Source organism: Mytilus trossulus, chromosome 3 (assembly GCF_036588685.1).
Source record: "Mytilus trossulus isolate FHL-02 chromosome 3, PNRI_Mtr1.1.1.hap1, whole genome shotgun sequence".
Classification (NCBI taxonomy): Eukaryota; Metazoa; Mollusca; class Bivalvia; order Mytilida; family Mytilidae; genus Mytilus; species Mytilus trossulus.
In genome coordinates, this window is record NC_086375.1 from 69,934,167 (window position 1) to 69,958,559 (window position 24,393).

Here is a 24,393-nt window from a genome sequence, read left to right on the forward strand (position 1 = left end):
GTATTTAAATCAGCAGTTATTGTTGCAAACTTCATTAGAAATTTGAATTGAAATCAGTACATTATAACTTAAGTATAGGTGAATAGAAATCTATGAAATTTAAACACAAGGTTTATGACCATAAAAGGAAGGTTGGTATTGATTTTGGGAGTTTTGGTCCCAACAGTTAAGGAATTTGGGGCCCAAAGGGTCCAAAATTGAACTTTGTTTGATTTCATCAAAAAATGAATAATTGGGGTTCTTTGATATGCCAAATCTAACTGTGTATGTAGATTCTTAATTTTTGGTCCCGTTTTCAAATTGGTTTACATTAAGGTCCAAAGGGTCCAAACTTAAACCTTGTTTGATTTTGACAAAAATTGAATCCTTGGGGTTCTTTAATATGCTGAATCTAAAAATGTACTTAGATTTTTAATTATTGGCCCAGTTTTCAAGTTGGTCCAAATCGGGGTCCAAAATTAAACTTTGTTTGACTTCATCAAAAATTGAATAAATGGGGTTCTTTGATATTCCAAATCTAACTGTGTATGTAGATTCTTAATTTTTGGTCCAGTTTTCAAATTGGTCTACATGAAGGTCCAAAGGGTCCAAATCATAATGTGGCATAAACCTTTGTTGTGTCAACTATTTAATCACAATCCACATTTAAAGCTGTATCAAACTTAAAAGTTGTGTCCATACTTGTCCCATCTGTTCAGGGTTCTACATCTGCGGTCGTATAATGCTGCGCCCTCCGAAGCAACTGGTTGTTATTGTTCAGAGGCGGGTCTGATGGGCATCCGGTGGGCGTATGACATTTGCGCCGATTTTAAAAATGTTCATTCGTTCATTTGCGCCGATTTCATTTTTTCATTTGCACCGATTTTATATTTGCTTCTTATTAGATTTAAAGGTAAGTTAAAACTTGTACATGTACTATACCATTGGTAAAATCTGGTTTTAAATTTTGTCCATTTATATTTAATAAGTTAATTTTGATTCATATTGTTCTGGAATTTCGTTGTAGCATGATGGACATATTGCACACTAAAACGAGCAGAGGAATAAATTCTTTAATCATCGACGGCCATACATATCTTACTTATGTACCATAAAATCGTGTAAGACCACAGTCACCACGGATTCTGATAGTCTGATTATTATTATAACACAGAACGAACAAAACCATGTTACAGATGACCGATAGACAGAGGCCGCACAACTACAGGTACGGTCAAGGAAAATTCTGGAGATGTATCTTGTAGGCCTTCTTCCATTTCCCCGTTGTGAGCAGGATACAACAGTTAAAAAAATATATATACATGGTGATATTGCACTTTTATGTTTTGTGCAAATAACAAAGCTATGTTTTAATTCTGTTGTTTTATAATTGTATATAACAGTCTCTCATAGTTCTTTTAAGAATGGCACATGAATTCTAAATTTTATATTGTGTACTTAATATTATATTGTGTTTATACTTGTATGTATGTGGTGAGACCTTAATAAACTATTGAATCTTGAATCTACATGTTATGATTGACAATTCATTTCATTTGTATAAGTTGCTAACCGAAGAGGTATATTATACTGATAAATGAAACATAACATGACTTTGATGGAGAGTTGTCTCATCGGCGCAAACGAAAAAAAATCGCGCAAATGAAAAAAAATCGGCGCAAATGAAATGTAGATCGGCGCAAATGCAAAACGCCGGTCCGGGTGTTGGAACCCCTATTTTAAAAACTATCAATGCATTTGAATGGCCGGAACATATGGTTGGACCCCGCCCCTTTTTAAATTGGAGGAATCCGTCCATCATTATTTTGAAAGGATTATTTTAACTGGTGTAAAAATAATAGAAATGTCACTTTGGTCAGATTTAATAAATGTTTTGTTTAAATTCCCCAAAATATTGGTAATTTCCCGTTTGTTCGTGTCACTCACATTGACAAAATCAGCTTTTCAAAAGTCTATCACATTAGTATAAACATCGCTTAACATTGCTGTTTAAAACAATTTCATACAATTTTGCCAATATTACATATTTTGGCATTAGAGGAAACCTTAAACATTACAGTTGTATTTGAAGGAAAACGTATTTTACTCTAAGTATAAAGTTAAGCTTTTAAATTTTAAATCTATGAAAATTGCATTTTAAGTTATTTTTAGGCTGTACAGTTAGTTATGTCATATTTGGTTAGAAGACGTTATATTACAAGAACATCAAATTGCAAACGTGAAATTGTCATACTTATTAGAGCACTTTCACATACTTGTGAAATGAATTCAGAGGAAATTAACCTATACTGTTTTCAGATCTAGATTTTGCTTTTTTAAACTGATAAACATAAAAATGTGTCTGCTTGTTATATGTCCATGCATGCCATGTTACAAATACAAATATTAAGAATTGTCTTCCAATTATCAGTGATAAATACTATTACTTGCTTATTTCCCTATCATTAATAGCGTCAAAACTTCTCCTAACCGACACCATACAGTTAAATATATGGAGTAAGTAAGGTCAGTAGTACTAAGAGCTGAGCTAGACCAGTGAGAATATCTAGAAAATATCTTAACTTATTTAACAATTACCTTCAGCCATACAAAATGAAAAATTTATACTTGAGCGTATAAAAAATGAAAACAATGTTTATTCTCACGATGTAGGTTTGATCAATTAATAATAAAACAGGTACAATTTGCTTTGTTGCTGCAGAATATCATACATTGTAGTATGAAAGTATTTTTCTCCGATCTATCTGCATTACATTTAAGACGCCTTGAAGAGTTAATAAATTTCAAGGATTTATATCGTTTGCTATATATATAAAGTGCCTATATAAATATAAATCCTTGATATTTTTATGCCAATACTGCATTCTAAGGCTTTGTCCATATATGCCCTTGTACTATTATGGATTACCCTGAACTTGAACCCTTTACTGTAAAGTATACGATGATTAATAATGTTATTGACCTCTTGAGTTCAAGATCATTTTAAAAGTTAGATCAGTACTATATCGACGTGGCCTTTGTCGGGAGTTGAGATCACTGAAGTATTGGATTTCAGTATACCATAGTACTAGTAATGCAATATGTAGTATTTTTATGAATATATTAAGCATGTAAATAACCGGAAATAAATCAAATGTTTATAGTATGCAGAAATTGGAGAAATACTGAATGTTTTAGTGTCTTTGTAAACTATAGGTCGGTTAATGTTGTAAAGCGAGGAATTTTGAATTTACAAACATTTTGTCAAAGAGTATCAATGTAGACAATATTTGTCGAAAGGCAAATATGTAACAGTAAAATCAGAAGCCTTCTAACAAAATGCCCGACACCTATACCTAAATCCTTAGTATTACTCTAGTAGACTGAAATAATAAAAAAAATATATATGGTCAAATCATATATATACTTGCTGTCCCTCTACTCGATTAACTTATAAAAGAGTAGATTTAATTGTTTATTGTTGCTTCCTTCACTGTTCAGTGGCAAATAGTTCATGCATGTTCAGGACGAGAACACAAATTACCATTAAATACAACAGCAATAGAGGCCGTCCTGAATGAAGGTGGGGACATTTGTACTGCTACTGGAAAATAAGGGTAAAATTGAATAGGGCAGAAATTTGCCCCTTCAACAGGTCATATACGACCCCTCTAATTTTTTAAGCGTGCAAATAGCGTGGCCCTCTCATCACCATTAACACTTATTAAGCACATTAAATTGGTTTAAGTATCTTTGTGGAAACAAGGTCGTTTCCCGTCCTGTCGAATCCATACAGAGGAGGATTCTTTTTAATGTGCTGGAAATAAAAAAAAATACCTCGAAGAAATAAAATAAGAGGTGCAGTAAAACTTAAGTACATTACATGAGTAAGATTCTATGAAAGTTTCACAAAATTATGTTACACAGTTAACGAGCAGTTGCGAAAAGTGGTACATAAAGACGCACGACTTGAAAAGAACAGAGAGACAGACATCTCCATCACTTTAGAAAACCGGGGATTAAATTATGAAAGGGGATGTGGTATGATTTTCATCTAACAAATAACCACAAGTGACCAAAAAGGACGAGGGTGTAAACAACTGTAGGTGACAGTCCAATTTTTACAATAAGGTACATAAACTAGAGGCTCTAAAGAGCCTGTGTCGCTCACCTTGGTCTATGTGAATATTAAATAAGAGACGCAGATGGATTCATGGCAAAATTGTGTTTTGGTGATGGTGATGTGTTTGTACATCTTACTTTACTGAACATTCTTGTTGCTTAAAACAATTTCTTTCTATAATGAACTTGGCCCGTAGTTTCAGTGGAAAATGTTAGTAAAAATTTACAAATTTTATGAAAATTGTTTAAAACTGACTATAAAGGACAATAACTCCTTAGGGGATCAATTGACCATTTCCGTGTTAAACCAAGGATTTGTTTACCTACAACCTTGGTGAAACTGAAATATCAAACTATAAAAGGACAATACGCGTCGTCGTATATACTAAATTAAGTCCTGGTATCTATGATGAGTATTAGTTACAACCATTGGGTCGATGCCACTGCTGGTGGAAATTTATTTCCCCGAGGGTATCGCAAGCCCAGTTGTCAGCACTTTTTTTGCCGACATGAACTGTCATTGATAATATGGTTATATTTATAAATTTACTGTTTACAATTTTTTTTAATTTTTTGAAATACTAAGGCTTTTCTACCTCAGGCATAGATTACATAAGCTGTATTTGGCAAAACTTTTAGGAATTTTGGTCCTCAATGCTCTTCAACTTCGTACTTTATTTGGCCTTTTTAACTTTTTTGGATTCGAGCGTCACTGATGAGTCTTTTGTAGACGAAACGCGCGTCGGCTTACAGACTAAATTTAGTCCTGGTATCTACGATGAGTTTTTGTTACTGGTAAAATGAGATTTTTATAACTAAATTTCTGGGGAAGACTTTTATAATGACAGGAAGATTAGTTTTACAAAATTTACAAGACGACGTGATGAAATCGCATTTCAATTGTCTAGTTATTCGTGTATCTAAGAAATCACAACGGTGCTTCGGCGTTACTGTGAAAGACTTACAACAAAAGTCTCAGACTCCCAGCTTGCAAATTATAGTATTCACATGTACAGTTAGTTTAAACATATTTTATTGTCTAAATATACAATAGGATTGGATACAAGTAATAACAACTTAAGATAGTCCTCTCCATATAAGTACAATATACAAAATTTTAAGATGACAGCAATTATATATTTCAGTACAATATGAAAAATATATACAATTTTATATTATGTTTAAACAGTATAACAGTTGGATACGAGTTCATTTTAAGATACAGCAATATTAATCAAAGAATCTTTTTGTATGGCGTATATAACTATGTACATTTCTGAAAAGGATTGTGCTTTGTTCAACAGTAATTTCGTCTGTTCCAAATAAAGTATGTTCTATAGATATATCAACTAAGTGTTGAATGTTTTTAAAGAGCTGACTTCTAAAGTTTATGTAGAGTGGACATTCTAAGAAAAAATGAATCGAATCTTCTAATGGACACCCACATTCACAACTGGGGTCATTTACTAAATAAACTCTGTATAAATCAGCTTTTAAAGGACTACATCTGTGTCGTAATTATGTATGTAGTATATTTTCCATCCTGTTTCCAATGAAATAATAATTAGGTACCAAAAAAGAAATATCATTTCTCCGGATGGTGTTTTTGAAATGTACAGTTGACTTCCCCAGAACAGATTTAGGGAGACGATGAGTGCCGGCCTCTCCCCCCCCTTTTTGTTTTAAAATTAAGTTGATTATATAGGGAATAACTGAAGGATGACTGGAGCGGGTCTACTCCTAGGCAGTCAGTGGACCCCCTCGGCTTATGAAAATTTCTGGATCCGCGAACGATTCCCTTCTCTTAACACGATAACTAATTCCTAATGTATACATGTATAACACTAAAATAAATTGTCCGATTTTCAGTTGATGCGTTATGAATATCACAATCTTAAGTTTTAAGTCATCCTTTCGAATCTTTTACGGACGCTGTTATGATTTGGTTAATGTTATGGAATTTCTCTGCCGACCGTATAGATGACCACTGATATGTTCAACAGTGAATAACTGCAAATTGTGCATTGTCTTATCTAGTTCGTGATCAGGACACAACCTATGATGGAACTTTCACTTTAAAGTTCAACCCGATGGGTGTCACGAATTTTACAATATGATGGAAGTGGCATTCCAAATTTCCCGTCTTCTCAGTGCCTTTTGAATTTATTGTTAGTTTACCATTCAGTTGGCGTTAAGCAACAATTCGTGTAGTTTATGGACAGAGTTAATGCAACGGTTTAAATATACAAGGTGGGGGCAGGGCTGTAGTATCCTTATGGAACTACACTATCATTTTCCCCATCCGGGAGCCGCGGCTGACGCAAGTCTACTAATGAAAAGAGAATTTTGTTTTCTTGGATTAGAATTGTCAGTTTTCCTGTCGAAGTTCGACGGTCTTCACCTCCCTTTTCATTAAAGAAATGTTTTAGATTCTATGTGCACTCTTATGTAAATTTATCATACAAATGAGTATAACAATTGTCCGTTTACCTATAAAAAAAGAAGATGGGGTATGATTGCCAATGTGAATGAGACAACTCTCCACAAGAGACCAAATTGACACAGAAATTACCAACTATAGGTCACCGTACGGCCTTCCACAATGAGCAAATCTCGATACCGCATAGTCAGCTATAAAAGGCTCCGAAATGACAATGTAAAATGATTCAAACAAGAAAACTAGTCAAAATGATCTATTATAATAGGGATGGTGCACATATGATCAAAACAAGCTACGAAGGAACTTGTGACCATTACAACCCCATTATTCACAACCATACAAAATGTTAGGATTTATGGTGTGTTAAAAAATATAACGATAAATTTGACCTTAGAGGATTATCCCTCTGTAAAACTTCATTGAATTTAACAGTGTATCGACTTTAAAGTCAAACCAATGTACTACAGTATTTAACAAATTCTATGATAATGTTAATTTGACCAAATTTTTTGCAAATAAGAAAATAATATCGATTGTGTTGCTCGGGATTTGTCAACAGAATGATTCATAAATATAATCCCCTGTGTTACCTCTCTATTTTGGGAGCCAGCTGATTTTTTAAACCAATGAAATTACAGTATTATGACATGACCTTGAATCATAAATATCATGTGTAAAAATCAATGCTATCACAACCGGAACCATACAAAATTTTCATAATTGAAAAACAACTTTATGTGGTTAAAACGTGTTCAGTGACGCAATATTGATAACAATATTTATGTGTGCTTGCACAGGATTCAGGTTGACAAACACTGCGCTAGACTTTTTATAAATTTTACAGGTATTTTTCGATCTGTCACCCCTCTATATAAACTCGTCCGAGAAGGAAGTGATCATCACCTGTGAGACTGTCAAACACAAAACAACTTGAACTGTTTGTGAGTGATTCGAGAAAGAATAATACTATTTGGATTTAAAAACATTAAGTTTTAAACATGCAAAACGACAAGGATAAATCGTCTGATGTGAAAAGTTCCCTTTTGGATTCTTTGAAGAAATTTGTGGGCGCGGTTGAGGCGATGAATGAAACTGTGATGATTCCAAGTAGACTCAAAGACATGGAAATTTCAGCCTCCTCCAAACCAGTAATCACAGAAAATAACAATAACGAAACGTGTTCTTCTTTACCAGATATCGAACCAGGAACAAGCATGTACAGTTTTTACAAAGTGCTAAATAAACTTGAGAAGGAGATAGTTTCAGGACAGTCTGCAGAAGTTGATGATGGAGATTTCACTGACAGCAGTGACGATAATTCTGACAATTCGGACGATTCTGCAAATATATCAGCAACTAATTTCAAATATCATTTACGGGGACTTTTCAATTCTTTGAATCAAATGACAGCTACTGCCAAAGTTCTAACGGACACATATGAAACTGAAGTAGGACAATGTACCAGGCATGCTCATTTTTCATCGTTCGCAGTTTAAAGCAGTGGCCCTAACTTTTATGTGAAACACCGCATGCGGAACAAACAGTCATGCCAGTTACAACAGTGAGAGGGTAAAAACTTTTATGAATTCTGATGCAATATTGAAAGGAGTAACGGTACTTGAAACCGATCGCTTTGCCAGTTTCATAACTATAAAGTGCAATTTCTGTATATTTGGCAACATTTATTGAAACATTCGCACATTGCAACTCTTCTTAGTTGGGGCGTGACTGAGTGTAAGTGTTATTCAAGTCGTTGCCACAATACTGAAGGCATTTAAGTTTATATGGTTGTAAAGAGAGCGTGATTCAATAACTTTAATACGATATGCTTGGTGAATTACACTTTAAATTGTTGATGTGTTCACATGTTTTATTTATTTAATGTTATTCATGTTAAATGCTTTCTACAGTTTCTTTTGAATATAAAATTATAAAGTTTATTATTTTTTGTTAGTTATATTATCGTGTAGTCTGTAGACTGTAGCTAAACATCTAAATCTGATGATCATGAAACTTTAAAACGAATTATATTCGCGGTTCCAAAGTAGGCAAGGTCAACTACAATGTATCTGTGTCATTTGTAACCACAAAAATACAATTGTTTTTGAATTTCATCATTTCATACATACACTCTCAAAGTTTCTATTACTAATAAGAGCTATGAAATTCAAGGAAATACAAACTGTTCTACTTTGCCAGTGAAGTATATAGCATCCTCTGATATCGGTAGAAGGTAAAAATGAGCAAAATAAACATCTCCCTGAGTTCAAGTTTGGTGTCGAGTAATTTACCAGACATTTGTGCTCATATCTGACAACCTGAAACTTGGTGCTATTTTAGTTATAGGAAGATGTGATATGAGAGCCAATGAGACAACTCTCCAACCAAGACCCTTGGATCACACCGAACAACAAGCTTTATTATAATCTGTATCTGTATGTGTACGTTGAAGATACCAATTCTGGCTTTTACTCTCAACGGGAGAGAGACACCTATTGGTGGTGTTGAAGAGCAGCATCGAAGCTCTCACCGGTATTAGCGCATACAATACGGTCTTTTAGTTGGTTCTAGTGTGGTATGCTCTTGACAAAGACAAGAGCTCGATCTTGTATATATCAGTGTTGCAATGAATAGTTTTTAGTGCCTTCGTATTGTTCTTCACTGAATTTGTCACTGTAATGGTACTTACAAAGTTTTCAAATGTTTTAGGTTGATTTTCCTCAATGATTTACTTTTAACAAGAAAATCATCGGGATTAATAGCTGGGATAATCCCTTCAACAACTTAGTACAGAAATACCAGCCGTTGACTTGTTCCTATCGATTGTACATTTATACATGTAGGTTGTGTAGTTCTTACTCGGCTAACATTTTGGTGACCGACCCCTCTTCTCTAGACCTGTGGTCGCCTGTAATGAATCTAGCTGCTCTGCGTTGTATTCTTTCCAATTGATTTATATCATGTTGACAGTTGTGTATACGTATATGGGTCCCATATTATGGCTGGACATATTCCATAGTTGATCGTACTAATGATATATATGCGGTCTTTTAGCAATTTTTTGGGCAGAAGCGTAGATTTCTTTTTATGAAGTCGAATTGGCTGTCTTGGATACATTTGAGATGTGCGTGGTCCAGTTTAGGTCTTCTGATATTTGTAAGTCTATAAGTTTGGATTGTGTTGTGTTGGACTTGCTGTAGAACATGTCCGTCTAAGCTGTACATGTTCTGGATTTTGTTCTTGATACTAAGAATATAGCACTTCTTTGTATTGAAGCGCATAATGCCATTGATAAAGTTATCTTGACATAATTTTAGTCAAGAACACAATATTATCCTTGTTTACTTATTTTGAGATATTTGTCTAAATGCATTGGCACCTCCAAATTTGGAGGTATCGCTGTAGGAGTGTGTAGTCATGTTGGTTATTTACCTTCCTGCACAGGCGGCAGTCATCTACGAAAAGTCTGACCGATAATTGAACTGTATTATTATTCTGGAAGGTCGTTAATGTGGCAGAGGAAGAAAAGGGGTCCTAGTACTGTACCATGTGGTACACCGGAGTCAACTAAAGCTTCTGATGATTCATTTCCATCTACGAAAGCTTTCATTTTCCTACTCATATATGAAAGAAGATGTGGTATGATTGCCAATGAGACAACTGTCCATAAGAGACCAAAATGACACATACATTAACAACTATAGGTCACCATACGGCCTTCAACATTGAGCAAAGCCCAGTTTATATGTTGTGAAATTTTTTAAAGACAAATTAGATTTAAATCAACATGGACATGCGACAGTTTAAGCGGGTCATTTTGGAAAAAAAATAGTTTTTCTCATCACTTGATCGTTCTATCTTTTACAAAAATCTGAGAAAAATGACAAGAACAAACAAAAAAGTATATGTGTTTACATGCTGAAAAAATAGGACATATTTCAAGTTTTACATTGAGTCTATGGGAGATACATTGTAGCTTAACCGGGCATAATAAAAAATGGTCAACACAACTTTATAGAGTAGGGTATAAAACTTAAGGTAGGTAGGGGTATATTGAACACGCATAGTTTTTTGTTTGGCTCAAACAATATAAATTAATTGAGGAGATATGTTTGTCCTGCATTCTATTTTTGTATACAAGGTTGGTTGTTGGAGAAGCTTTGACCTTTATAGATATACACATGCTCTTCGGAGATTGGTGGTTGCTTAAAAACCTCATCCGTTATTAAAAAAAGGCTGTATTGTTGCGATGGCGCTTTAAAGTCTAGACATATAAAAGCTCGTGCAGCTGAAAATAATGGTAAGATGAAACCTTATTCCGTGGGCACAAATCTGGTAATTCGTCATTGGATGGAGAGTTGTCTCATATCACATGTTCTTATTTATATTTGTATGAAAGAAATTTGACCTTAGTTTCTCCAAAAAGCACAATGTAACATAACAATTATATAGAACTGAAATATTCCACGTGTGTTATGCATGCAAGTATACAAAAACTGTAATGTATCATTATGACCTATATGGTTAAACAAATTTTAAATGTATACGGTATTAGTAAACAAATCAATGTGGAGTGTCCATGCATGAATATGCTGGTGACTGCCATAGATTGCAGATAAAAGTAATCTATCTGACCTTCAATCATAATAATTCTAACCACTTCGCCGCTGGCACGCCCATTCGTCTGAAACAGTTTTTGTCGGGTGGCGGAAAATGGTGCAGAGATTTTCGTTACCATCAATTGGAAACTCCGACTATCAAATTTCAAGTATGCATTGATAGTCGACCAACTGTCTGTGAAACGGTAGTATTTTTGTCACATAGGGACATTTTTTATGACGTCTTATTATATAAGTGAATTACAGTTTTCTGTCGTACAATAGTTGCATCGATCGTCGATATCATATTTGCGTGGTTCATGGATTCACAACGATTTCAGTGATTTGAATATAGTCTACAGTGCCTATTTGTAATGTCTCTTGTCAGTCGACTCATGCACAAGAAAGCCCGACATGCAAACGATATTGCGTGTCAAGTCTTGTTTTGGATTCGCACTTACTATATGTGGATTTATATATTTAAACTTTTCATTTTTAATTAACCCATTTTAGGATTACCGTATTTCACACATGTATATATAATTATGTACAAACAAATGTATAAGTATATAAACACACAGTTAATGGCCCATTTACAATTATGATAACTGACCAGGTCATTTCTATCAGGACACAGGCATGTTGGTCTACCAATCGAGATCGCTTAACTAGAACAATATTATTTTATCGTTATGAAACTAAACTGAGCATTTATTCCAGGCCACTGAACTGTATACTAATTAATGTTTTCATTGTTTATTTCGTTTTAAGTGTTTAATTGATTTATTATTATGATGTTAATGGCAGTATATGCTACATGTATGATGAATTAGTAACCTCATAAAACACGCAAACTTACATAATTAACAGATTTTATATGTACATGTACTTATACAGCAGAGTTTTCTGTTATGATGTACCTTGTATGCCATCTTACATAGTGGTGTTCTAAAAGTGGTATACATAGTTCAATAGCATATACAGACATCCCTTTGCTGCACAATACTGAACTTTGAAACAAATGTGTGACTGTTTTTTGAACGCGTTTTAAATGTTATAGGATTTGAAATTATTTCAAAATAAGAATAAAGTTTCTTAGCGTGCATAGTTCGATGTCTTTTTAGTTAATTTTTTTTCAGTTTTTTTTTTGGAAAATAACCAACTGCAGTTAAAGTTATTTCGTAAAATTTCTGAAATTAGAAGATATTTTATAAAATCACTGTATTATGACTAGGGATTTTGTAAAATCCTTTATTGAACCATATATAGTATATAATAAAAAAAAAATGTAATAAGAGAACGATCAATAACTTTGTGCATGGTTTTAAAACAATATTTAAATTCCCAATTTGATGAAAAAAAATCTGGTGGTCAAGCAGATGGAAAATAAAACAATTATTTTGACTCCAAATTTCCCCCATACCATATAGTGTTTAAATTTGATTGGAAGCGGCGAAAAAAAAAAAACAACAAATGTTTGCGCTTAAAGCGCGCGAAAAAAATCTGATTCCCAACAACAAACCCCCAACCCCCTTAATATGTTAACTAGCTTCACCCTTTATTGTATAAGGGATGTTGTTTTTTTTTTTTCTAAATTGAAATATGTTTGAATTATCTTTTCGAACATATATCCGATTCACCTGTTAAAACATTGTGAGGTACAGTGATTTTTAATAAAATGTATATATACTAGTACCGGTTATACTAGTATATAGAGTTACACACATCACAAATTACCGAAATTGTTTTGCATGCATGATGTAGTTTTGATGACATCAATATACACCTACCCTACACCTACGTTTGACCCAAACCTATTTTATTCATCACTTTTGTTACCACAACAGCCACATTTTATACGACTTCAGAGGCCAAGTCAAGCATAAGACAGATGGTAAAGTGCTTGGAAAAAGATACGAATCACATAAAACAAAATTTGAAATTACATTTAGATTTATATTTTCTTTCTATAACATCACCATGTTGCAGACATATGCATGGGGGATTAAATATTTGTTTGCATTAATTTGGATCGCAAATAATACTAGTACCTTAATATAACAGGCAAGTGCCTATCATTCGAGATTCAACGTTTATTATTCAGAGACTCATGGAATTTATGATAGGTGACTATAGATATAAAAAATGCAACTTTTCAAACGAAAATTGAGGCATGCACCAAACTCAAAATTGATATTGAATTGAATTTCTATTTTTTCTTCTTTCTAAAAGACAATCTCAGAGGCGGGTCGAGGGGGAGGAGGTCCGGATCTCCTTATGCAGCATAATTTATGATAAATGCAGAGGGCCATTCCAAAAGTTGGCAGTCCCCTTTATAAAATCCTGAATCCCGCGCCTTGGTCTGGTGGTGTGATGGGTAAGTGATATTTTATGTTGTGTGGAGTCCTCTGTAAGATGTGTAGTATAACTTTCTGAAACCGTATATATTTTTTAGTGTTTGGACACTATTGTGTGGCTCGGTTATGTGACTGATTGATTTGTTTGCTCTGCAAAGTTATGATTAATACGGGAACACATGCACACACAAAAATATCAGAGTGGTGCATACTAGTTTATCACATGAACAAGTTCATATATTTTCTTATAGAATTAAGAATTAAAATAACACGTGAATAATCTCATTATATAAAACAGTAAAGTCGAATTACATAAACTGGGAAAGAGAGGAATAAAAACAATTCTTGTTAGCTAACACTGACATGGTTTAGTTTGGATATGTTTTATTGTTTATAATGACAAATGAATCAGATACAAGTTTCATAACACAGTAAGGCCATAGCTGTGTTTTTCTATGTTTTATGTCCGCTTGCCTGTGTTTTTTTCTATGATTTTAAGTCCTAATAGTATAGCAGAAAATTACAACAACAAAAAACCAGAAAATCAAAATAAATATGGGGAAAGGGATTGATGAACTGTGTAGTCAAATAATTTTTTACAATTATCATTTGCCTTAATAATAATAAAAAAAACCAACATAACAACACTATATAATTATATATATATATACACTGATTTTAGTTTTCTGCATACAATTTTGAACAGGTATAATTCTGATGTTCAAATTTTGCGTCAAAATTTATGCCTTGTGTGTGATTTTCTTTCTGACTGCATGGATGATAATTTTTAGAAAATTAACTAAGAAAAACTAATTTAAAACACACACGACCTTACGTTTTCTGTAAAATTTATTCACAAATATAGTCACGATAAAAAAATATACAACTATTTTACATGTGACGATTATACAACATATAAAGTCAAGGATAAACTTCGCTTATATATAGGCACCAACCATTAAAAAGTCAATCAAAAAATCATCCAACCATACAAAAATAAATCATAGTACTGAAGTACTGAACATCGGATGACCGAAAGTTCTTGTGGATGGTCAAAAGCACTTGTCACAAAAAAAAAAGATCACATCTCTTTACCTGAAACTGAAGTTAATGTACACAGATATATTTTTTCTGAGACAAGTTCGTGCGTGGATGATGAATAAATGACAGGAAATTCAACCAAAAATGGGTAAAAATCGATGAAAAATGAGAAAATCATCAAAATTGGGTACTTTTAAAAGGGCGGTAGCGAAAAAAAAAAAAAAGCCCACCACCATATGATTTTTTCTTCACCAATGATTTTTTTACAGCCATATAAACCCAAAAATCAGGTTAAGAAAAAAAGTTTGATACTAGAAATTTTGGCTCCTCAGAGGTGTATATATATATATTTAAGACCGAAAATTCACAAAGTTTACGCAAATTAGGCCCATCAGAAAACAAAACCATCCATGAAGTGTGTATGGAAATGTCAAAAAATCAAAAACTTTGAAACAAAATTAGATTTGGAAAATGATATTGATCAGTTGAATTGAATAAGATTTGATAACACACCTAAAACAGTTTACATTATATAATTTGTGTAAGGGGTTAATTGTTTATTAAGAGAAAATTAAAGGTTTACAAAGATTATTTCTTTTAATTACGACACATCAATTTTTAAACAAAAGTGGTCGTTATATGAATACTATATATAAATTAAAGTTTTTCGTAAAGTTTCGTACACATTCAGAATTATGAAGGTGCTATAACTCATTATAAAATTTAATCCTTAGCATTTATGCCTCGTTCACACGGAAATTTAATCGAATGCGAATCGAATTCGATAATCGTGTTCACACACTCTTCTTTTTTTTAATTCGAATTGTTTCAAATTCGCTAATTCAAATTATCCAATTCGCATTAGAAATACGCTTCTGTGAATACGAATTAAAAGTTAACGTTGTTTGGACAATAAAGCAATTGAAAATTGGTCAAATCCAAATGAGTTACTCTCTCTAAATAAAGATATTATTATTATTATTAAAGCGAATTTGACTGACGCGCATTGCAATTCGAATTAGAATCGACGTTAGGACGTAATTCGTTTAACGAATTACACTAATTCGAATTAGCTAATGCGAATCGAATTCGAATGACGTGTGAACTCGATCAGCATTAGTTTCTATTGTCACAATGCTCTCCTAAATTCTACACAGCAACTGTTATTATTAATTTTACAATTTGTTATTTTTCATTTAAAATTTGTTGATACGTTACTGGGTACACATCACGACCATAATCAATCATCTGATGAAATACTTATCCTTCCCAGGAACCTTGAGGAGAGGGTTACACAACCAATGTCTTCCTGGTAACTAAGTTGATACATTTTTCATAGGTTCGGTATTACACATTATGGTGATGATGGATTACTGTTATTGTTCAGTGACACATATTACATCACATCAGAACTCGAAAATGTCAATAAATGTGATGTGACTATACATTTGAATCCTGCTTTGTACTATACCCCGATGGTACTCAGAGCCAGATTTTGTATTACTAGACTATGTCGCAAGGTAACAGTGCACTTGAATGCTCGAAACATTCTACACCGAATCATTTGATCTGACCAGTAGCTTTCTTTTACTATGAACGCCGCTTTCTAAGCAGCGAAACCCAAATAGAATTTTTAAATCTTTGTTCTGACCCATCCGTGGAATGATTACTATACATTCACAACATCATTTAGGCAGATATATGTAACCAGAAGACACCAGCGTGTGAATAGATTGCACAAAAAACCTACGAAAACATGTTAAAGGGGAATAACTCCTAAAGGAGTCAATAAGCTGGTTCTCGACTGACCACTTCACTTTGTTCATAGTTTGAATGTAGCGTTATACAAGCGAATATTTGTAGATCTTACTTTGCTGAACAATTTGGCTGTTTACAGTTTATCTCTATCTATTATAATATTCAAGATATTAACAAAAAACTGCAAAATTTCCTTAAGATTACCAATTCTGGGGCAGCAACCCATCAACAGATTGTCTGATGCGTCTGGAAATTTCAGGTTAGATAGATCTTAGTCTGTTTCCAGGTCGTTATTGAAATTCTTTGCAATAATTAATATTTGTATATTTCGAAGGCATACTGGATATTTTACGGACGGGACCAACCTAGATAGAACTTGACCTGATTCTGTAAATGCTAAAAGATTCAGATATATAAAGCCAAAAACTGCATTTCACCTCAATGTTCTTTTTTAGCCATGGCGGCCATTGCTTGTATTAAACTAGTTTATAAATTTCAGTACATACGTAATTACGGTACGGGTAACATTAAAAACTGATGCTCTTCATAATAATCGACACTTTGGCTGATGTAAAATGCAAGAACGTTTAATACATTATATACAAATTTATTGACAAGTGTACAATTTAAAAGCCAGGGGAAGACTGCCCAAGCAACAGTTTACAAAACATGCAATATTTCAAAGTTAATGGCCTTAAAAGGTTCTCACAAAACATTTATTATTGTCCAAGCTTATGTTATAATAATCGGATTAAAAAAAAAAAAAAAAAAAGAGAAATATTCAGACTAAATATATAGTTCATATATAGCACTTTGCGAATTGTAGTAAAAGTTCCTAACGTCACTTTTCTTTCAGTTATAATAACCAAAAACTGCAAATATCCTTAAAATTACCAATTTAGGGACAGCTACCCATATTCTATGTTTAGCCATAGCGTGCATCTTGATTGATGGGCGGGGTCATCGGATACATTTTTCAAATAAGATACCCAATGGTTGAGTTAGGCTAAGTTTGGTCTCATTTGGCCCAGTAGTTATTTACAGATGAGAAGATCATAGTTTTGTAAAAGTAAATGAACGATGATGGACGACAACGACGAACTACGAACGCCAACTGATTAGAAAAGCTCACTTGGTCATTTTGTGCCAGGTTAGCTAAAAAGGTGTACGTGAACCTCCTGCATATATCATACAAACCAGAAACTACTAACTTGGTTGTGTCAAGGGTCACTGACAAAGAAGCAATCGTTGCAGCATTCAACGTAAGGCTTAACAGTATGATATATTTATATATGTAACTACACTTACATAACTGTTTATTTGTATATGTATACCAAAATACAGGACCCAGGTAGAAACCTACACGCTGGTATTTGTACAGTTATGTTGTTTATTCAGTAGATCCTTGGTTCAAAGCGTCTGTTTAAGTTGGAGCTAGAGTTATTTAATATGTTTTAGATTTATATACGTTTTCTTTGAAATGGTAATAAATATATGTCTTTTGTGTCAATGTATATGGATAAGGTCGATAAGTAAAGGCGACAGCCGATGTTCATATCTCATAAATCGATTAGGAAAACTTAAATCAAAGTAACAAACAAACAATTAGGGGTTTGGATGAACTTCAAAGGGTGCAAAACCGGACGATTTGACAGGTTGAAGTCTCCTGCTACGCATGCATCATGCAATTTCACAAAATTCAGAAGTTTTGAAAAATGTTACAATTGGTAATAGCACAAAAATCATCCAAGATACTTTTTACAAGTTGGGCCATTAATGTTGATTGTCTGCAAGGATTGTATGTATAGTATGTTTATCATATTATCATATGTTGTAGTACATGTCTTTGTTTGCGGGTATAACAAAGAATTATAATAAATATTTATTATATTTTCTTCACTTTATACTATATAATGCACGTTTTTTTTTAACATCGTTATCCTTGTCTTTTATTTTTTCTTTAAATAATACAGCGAGGCAGTTGCTTCACCGCCACAATGTAATAGACAAGGAAATCCAGAAGTTTTCAAAAGGGGTTGGGCCCGTGAGGACTGTCATAAGAGGGTCCCGCTTTAGTGATATCCTAATTAATCAACCGAATTGTTCCCACAAAAGGGGTGTCCGGGCCCAAGCCCTTCTAAATCTGTTTCTGATCGATGCCACTGGAGAAAGAGAAGAAAGATACACGGTGAAGTATTCTATTGGAAGACACAATATAAGTTTATTGGTATTTTTGGAATACCTCATTGTATTTTAGCAGACAGGTAATAAAACAGACAAGGACTTGTTACATCATTTGAACAAGGATGAAAAGTTATCTACCAGTCACCGGGAATCTATTGGACCATAGTGAACATTGGTTTACTGCATGCAGTAGTAAAATATGCAGTTGATTCAAACGAATCTTAAGGTCTGGTAATTCTGAATTTTCATTTGAATAAATTGTTATATTCACTTATTTCTTATTTGTGTTAATCATGTCAAGGGTAAATTTATTAACACAAAGCAGACATTAACCAATATAATAATAATCACAACCTAAATACTATTTACATAGTCAAAGGGGTATAACTACAAAACTAATTCGATTATTTTTTTCTGAATCAGATCTAGACGAGGAAACTGACACAGGGTTAGGCTTTTAGGTAAATCATAGATGTAATATCTCTACGGGTAAACAGACACACCAAAAGTCCGGTACCTAATTCTATACTTTGGGACGAGGTAATGTGTAAAAGGGATGAACCGCTGGAATATGTCATTTACAAAATTTCATGATATTATTACCCAAGTTCGAGACATTAAAATTGAATATATTTTTTAAACAAGGTTGCAGGTTCACTGTGTCTAAACTACACCGGCAAAAAATGTTTGGACTCAATGGTATCTATAATATCGGGTACGGTGATGGAACTAGACAGAGTAAAGAAAGGTTTCTGTTTATTTATTTGTTATTTTTATGATATCAAAGAATATGTACACATATATAACTATTTTCTATTGTGAGGTGTAATATTTTCTACAACCGTTCTATATAAACGGAAAAATAAGTAAAAATACATGTCAAAATGACGAAATGAGTGAACCTTGCATCGAATTTGTTTATTAATATTTCTTTAAATTGTTCACAGTGTACAGGAAGAAAGGTTGCAAAACTAGCCACTTATAGCACCTCAATACTTGTATTTCTGTGTATGGAATAAAAGAAATGGGTCATATCAAAATGGAAGAGGCCGGTTTGGACAATGTTCTTTACTTCACAATCCCCCGGTTTTGTCTATATCACGCCTGGTAAACATCTATCTAATCTCAAGTAATCTGGCACTTCCTGTTGAGCTTTTCTGGTTCAAAATATCCAAAATAAACACGGGGTAGGTCATCTTTTCGTTAATTTACTGAAAATCAGTGAATTCTTTTGTTTAATAGGAGAATGTCATGCCATAGATAATTGAATTAGGTTTTGTCTCTTTTATGACACTGACCAATATGATTTTAACTGACATCGGAATGACTTTTCTCCAGCAGGTAAATGTCGCCAGTACAGTCAGTTATTGACAACATGACAGTGCGATCATTGTTAAAGTAACATAAATCAGTTATTTGGTATTTTCTAAAACCTAATAAACATAAAATTACAGTTTGTTCCTTTTCTTTGCGAATACAATTTCATTTTAGCTGAATACATGGAATATGTTATAAAGTATGTCATGTTGAGATATTCTGGTATCGGTTGTGGTATTCTGGAACAATATTGAGATCTTCTGATGAATCAATCTTTCAACTAGTTAAGGTAGATCAATCATAGGTATATTTATATTCTTTTTTTAGTTTATTTTATCATCAACTTTTCTTATTTTGAACATTTTCAACCACCTGTTCCTAATTTACCCCCTTCTTGACAGTTCAACACTAAAAGTCAGCAGGTGTAATATGATGCTGTGGAATGTTCCCGCCAAATATAATTTTGATAGTAAGCAAAACAGCTGGGACTGAGGCTAACCCAAGGTTACCATTTTATCAAATGATATATTTGATTAATCAAGAATAACTTTAGAGAAAATGGCATGTTTTATGTAAAAGGAAATTTATTAGCAAAATAAATTGTGATAAAAAGCAGAACTTCTTTGACAATGTATTCTGAAATGTAATATTTCTCCCAAGATTACCGTACTACAGGGTTAGAAAGAGAATTGAGAGAGCGACACATTACATATAAAATAAAATGGAGGAGACAGCAAATAATTCAAGATCAGTTTTGTCATTAGAAGTAATACAAGAGCAGAGGGATGCAATTTATAATTTGTTTGTACAAAATGATTGGGAATTTATAGAAATATCTGGTGAAAGTGCTAGTGTTGAGGAAAATGACTCAAAAACAAAAGATTTCTTTATTGCACAAGATGAAAACTCAGATGAATGTCCTAATTGTTTATGCAGGCCATGCATGACAAATGAAAGAAACAGACAGATGTGGTGGGCAAATGAACGGAAAGCATATTTGAAAAAAGACATGTATCAATTTTTTTGGACAAATTTGTATCATAGGCGAGTTTGGAAAGACCCTAGGTACTTATTGCGAAAGAAAGATGCACTTAAAAGTGATCCGAGAAGGCGTAAATGTGTATATCATCGCAGGGATTTAATACCCAAGTGTGTGATTCAGCTAGTGGAACAGTGGTTTCCAAAATTATCAGGAAAATAAATACATGGGTCACATTACATGCATCAGGGAATACCAACTTAGAAATATAAGTGCCGATAAGAAATATACTGAATACATGGAATAGACACGATGATTTTTTTGGTGTTTATATATATCTGATATATTGGATGCTATTAGTTCCGCTGACTCTAGGGTCATGTATAATTCCTGTGTAAACATTAACAATAAAATACAAAGTTTGAAAATATTTTCAACCTTACTATTTCTATAAAAACAAGGTATTTTTCAGCAATATTTGACTAGGGTGTGTTGTTGTACTAAATATACATGATGTATGTGAATTAAAATGAAAATAAAAGAAATATTTGAAAAACTGTGCTTTAATTTGGAAAAACTGAAAGAAAACCTCATAAACCATGTTGTTTTTCATTGGCAGCTATTGATCCTATTTGTGACTCAAGACCAGACTTTCAATTATCTCGAAAACTATAATAGAGAGGGACAAATTATAAACAAGAGTAAGATCTATAGGTAAAAAAAGTGAAGGAAAGTGTAAATCGATTCCTTACTAGTATTTGGGTTATTGTCCTAACATGACATGACCATTAAAAAAATAGTATGTGAAAGGACCTGGTTCATACTTGGCCAGAACTGTGAAAGATTGTGGCCAGTGTGGTAAATACATGTCTCAGTATTACGTGCTTTGTCAGGTTATATACAAAAGCTCCTGTGAGTCTATTGTACCAACAAAGACGTAGGGACGTGTATGTATGTCTGCAAGCAAAATGATGCTCTCCCAGTATAGGTTATTTGTTTCTAATACATTTTTACAATAGGAATGATGAATTCGTTACTTGCTAGTGATTCATTGGAACTTTATTTTTTTCTTATAAGAACGATGATTTACTTGCTAGTAATTCATAGGACCTTTGAGCGCAAATTAACTATTTTTAATACAATGCATCATATAATTAAATCATCTAAGTAACCTTCCCTCCTGAATCACAAACCAAAATTGTCTTTCAATTGTACAACCGAATTTTATCATATGACATATGCTTCTATAGACGATTTTTCAGACAATTATCGCAAACAGAAAGTTGTAAAACAAAATATTGCAAACTTGTATTATGCAAGTCAAATAGTAGCATTTGGATGAAGTTTGTAAGTTGTAAAGTGAAATGCTCAACGTACTGTAAGATGTCAAAAGAACAAACACGTTTCGGAATATGGTGTATTATCTTAGCGTTGTATCATCATTACAATGTTTATTATCCTTCATCATAAATTAGTTCAATCGAAAATACCTCCTTATTTCAAAGACCAGTCTGTACCAATAATTTCTTATACCTATACCAAACCTATTGCAACTAAAATTTTCAATTACAAACGCGTTTTGCAGGATCTCGATATTGACGACTTCAAGTTTAAACCTCCTGATTGCACATGTGCTAGTTCCCAATTCACATATAATCCTGCTGGCCACGTTATTACCGGTGACCTTAACATTGTTAATAACACTTCTCTACGAAATGTGTTATCGAAAGGTCCGAAATATCGTGAGCCTAAATCCATCAATTGGAAATACAACTTTAAAATTTTGATGGATTCAGTCGAGGAATATGCCAGGCAATGGGCTAAGTGCGAGAAGGAAGACGTAGACACTCTATCCGAATGGATTAAGGCAGTGAGGTCGTTAATACAAATAAGAATTAAGAAACTGAATGGGTCCATCAATGCCCATGCTACGTCAATCTTCAAAGACCCAAATGTTGTTAAACACCTATCCGACCTCCATGATAAATATATATGTTTGTCCCCGCAGACAAAGCCACAAATAACATCGTTTTTGTCTGTAAAAGTCATTACATTAATTGCTTGATAAATGAATTGGGTATAGACAATTCACTTGGAAACTCAACATATACCCTCACGACACTTACAAAAGAGGAAATCCTGGATAATCATAGGTCTGTTCTTTGTTCTTTTGGTATTTCAACCAAAGATGAAAAACTGGATCTTCCATCACTGTATTGGATACCTAAACTACATAAGTGTCCTTACAAACAACGGTATATTGCTGGGTCTTCCAAGTGCTCCACGAAACCCCTTTCTAAATTATTAACATCTATTTTATCAGCAGTCAAAGACGGGCTTCAAAGTTATTGTGAAACTGCCTATTCTAGAGGTGGCGTGAATCAGATGTGGATACTTAAAAATTCCAAAGATCTTTTAGAGTATTTTTCTACTCTTTACACAAGTATTCCACATTCCAAACTAAAAGACAAATTAAAAGAGTTGGTATTACTTTGCTTCATAAAAAAGAATGGCCAACGTAGATACAAGTATCTTGTCTTCGGGAGGGATAAATCCTACTTTGTAAAGAATCACTCTGATTCAAACAAAAAATTCTCTGAAACCGATATTATCAAGATGCTTGATTTCTTGATTGACAACATATTTGTTAAGTTCGGAGGACGTGTTTTTCAACAAACTGTCGGCATCCCAATGGGAACAAACTGTGCCCCTCTACTTGCTGACTTGTTTCTTTATTATTATGAGGCAGACTTCATGCAGGAACTTCTTAGGAAGAAAGATAAGAAGTAAGCAATATCCTTTAACTCTACTTTCCGCTATATAGATGACGTTCTTTCACTAAACAATTCAAAATTTGGTGACTATGTGGAACGCATCTATCCCATCGAATTGGAGATAAAGGATACTACAGATACAGTTAAGTCGGCTTCATATCTTGACTTACATCTAGAAATTGACAATGGGGGTCGGTTGAAGACAAAACTTTACGACAAAAGAGATGATTTCAGCTTTCAAACTGTGAACTTTCCATTTCTAAGTAGCAACATTCCAGCTGCACCATATCTCCCAATTGATACGATATTCCCGTGCTTGCATTTCCTATCATGTTTTTCTTGATAGAGGGTTACTGCTCACAAGGAAGCTATTAAACCAAGAGTTCCAAATGGTGAAGTTGAAATCATCCCTTCGTAAATTTTACGGACGCCATCAAGAGTTGGTTGACCGTTATGGAATAACCGTTTCACAAATGATATCGGATATGTTCCTTACGTCTTAACTACAATCCCCTTCCCTTTCATGAATTTGACCTACCGAATTAGACTATTTACCGGATTTGTAATCACATAAGCAACACGACGGATGCCGCATGTGGAGCAGGATCTGCTTACCCTTCCGGAGCACCTGAGATCACCCCTAGTTTTTGGTGGGGTTCGTGTTGTTTATTCTTTAGCTTTCTATGTTGTGTCATGTGTACTATTGTTTTTCTGTTTGTCTTTTTCATTTTTAGCCATGGCGTTGTCAGTTTGTTTTAGATTTATGAGTTTGACTGTCCCTTTGGTATCTTTCGTCCCTCTTTTATTAACCAACTAAGTACATTATTGCCAAAAATGACTATTT

The 24,393-nt window shown here is 33.5% G+C and overlaps 1 protein-coding gene across 1 annotated transcript; it reads left to right on the plus strand.

Moving 5' to 3' along the window:
- Positions 1–7,212: 7,212 nt before the first annotated feature.
- LOC134712262 (mid1-interacting protein 1A-like) lies at positions 7,213–8,481 on the plus strand. The gene has a single exon (XM_063573635.1). It carries the CDS (start codon positions 7,540–7,542, stop codon positions 8,035–8,037), a length of 498 nt encoding a protein of 165 aa, XP_063429705.1. The 5' UTR covers positions 7,213–7,539; the 3' UTR covers positions 8,038–8,481.
- Positions 8,482–24,393: the final 15,912 nt, after the last annotated feature.

Coding starts and splice junctions, on each gene's coding strand:
- LOC134712262 (XM_063573635.1), top strand. CDS start 7,540: ATGCAAAACGACAAGGATAAATCGTCTGATGTGAAAAGTTCCCTTTTG.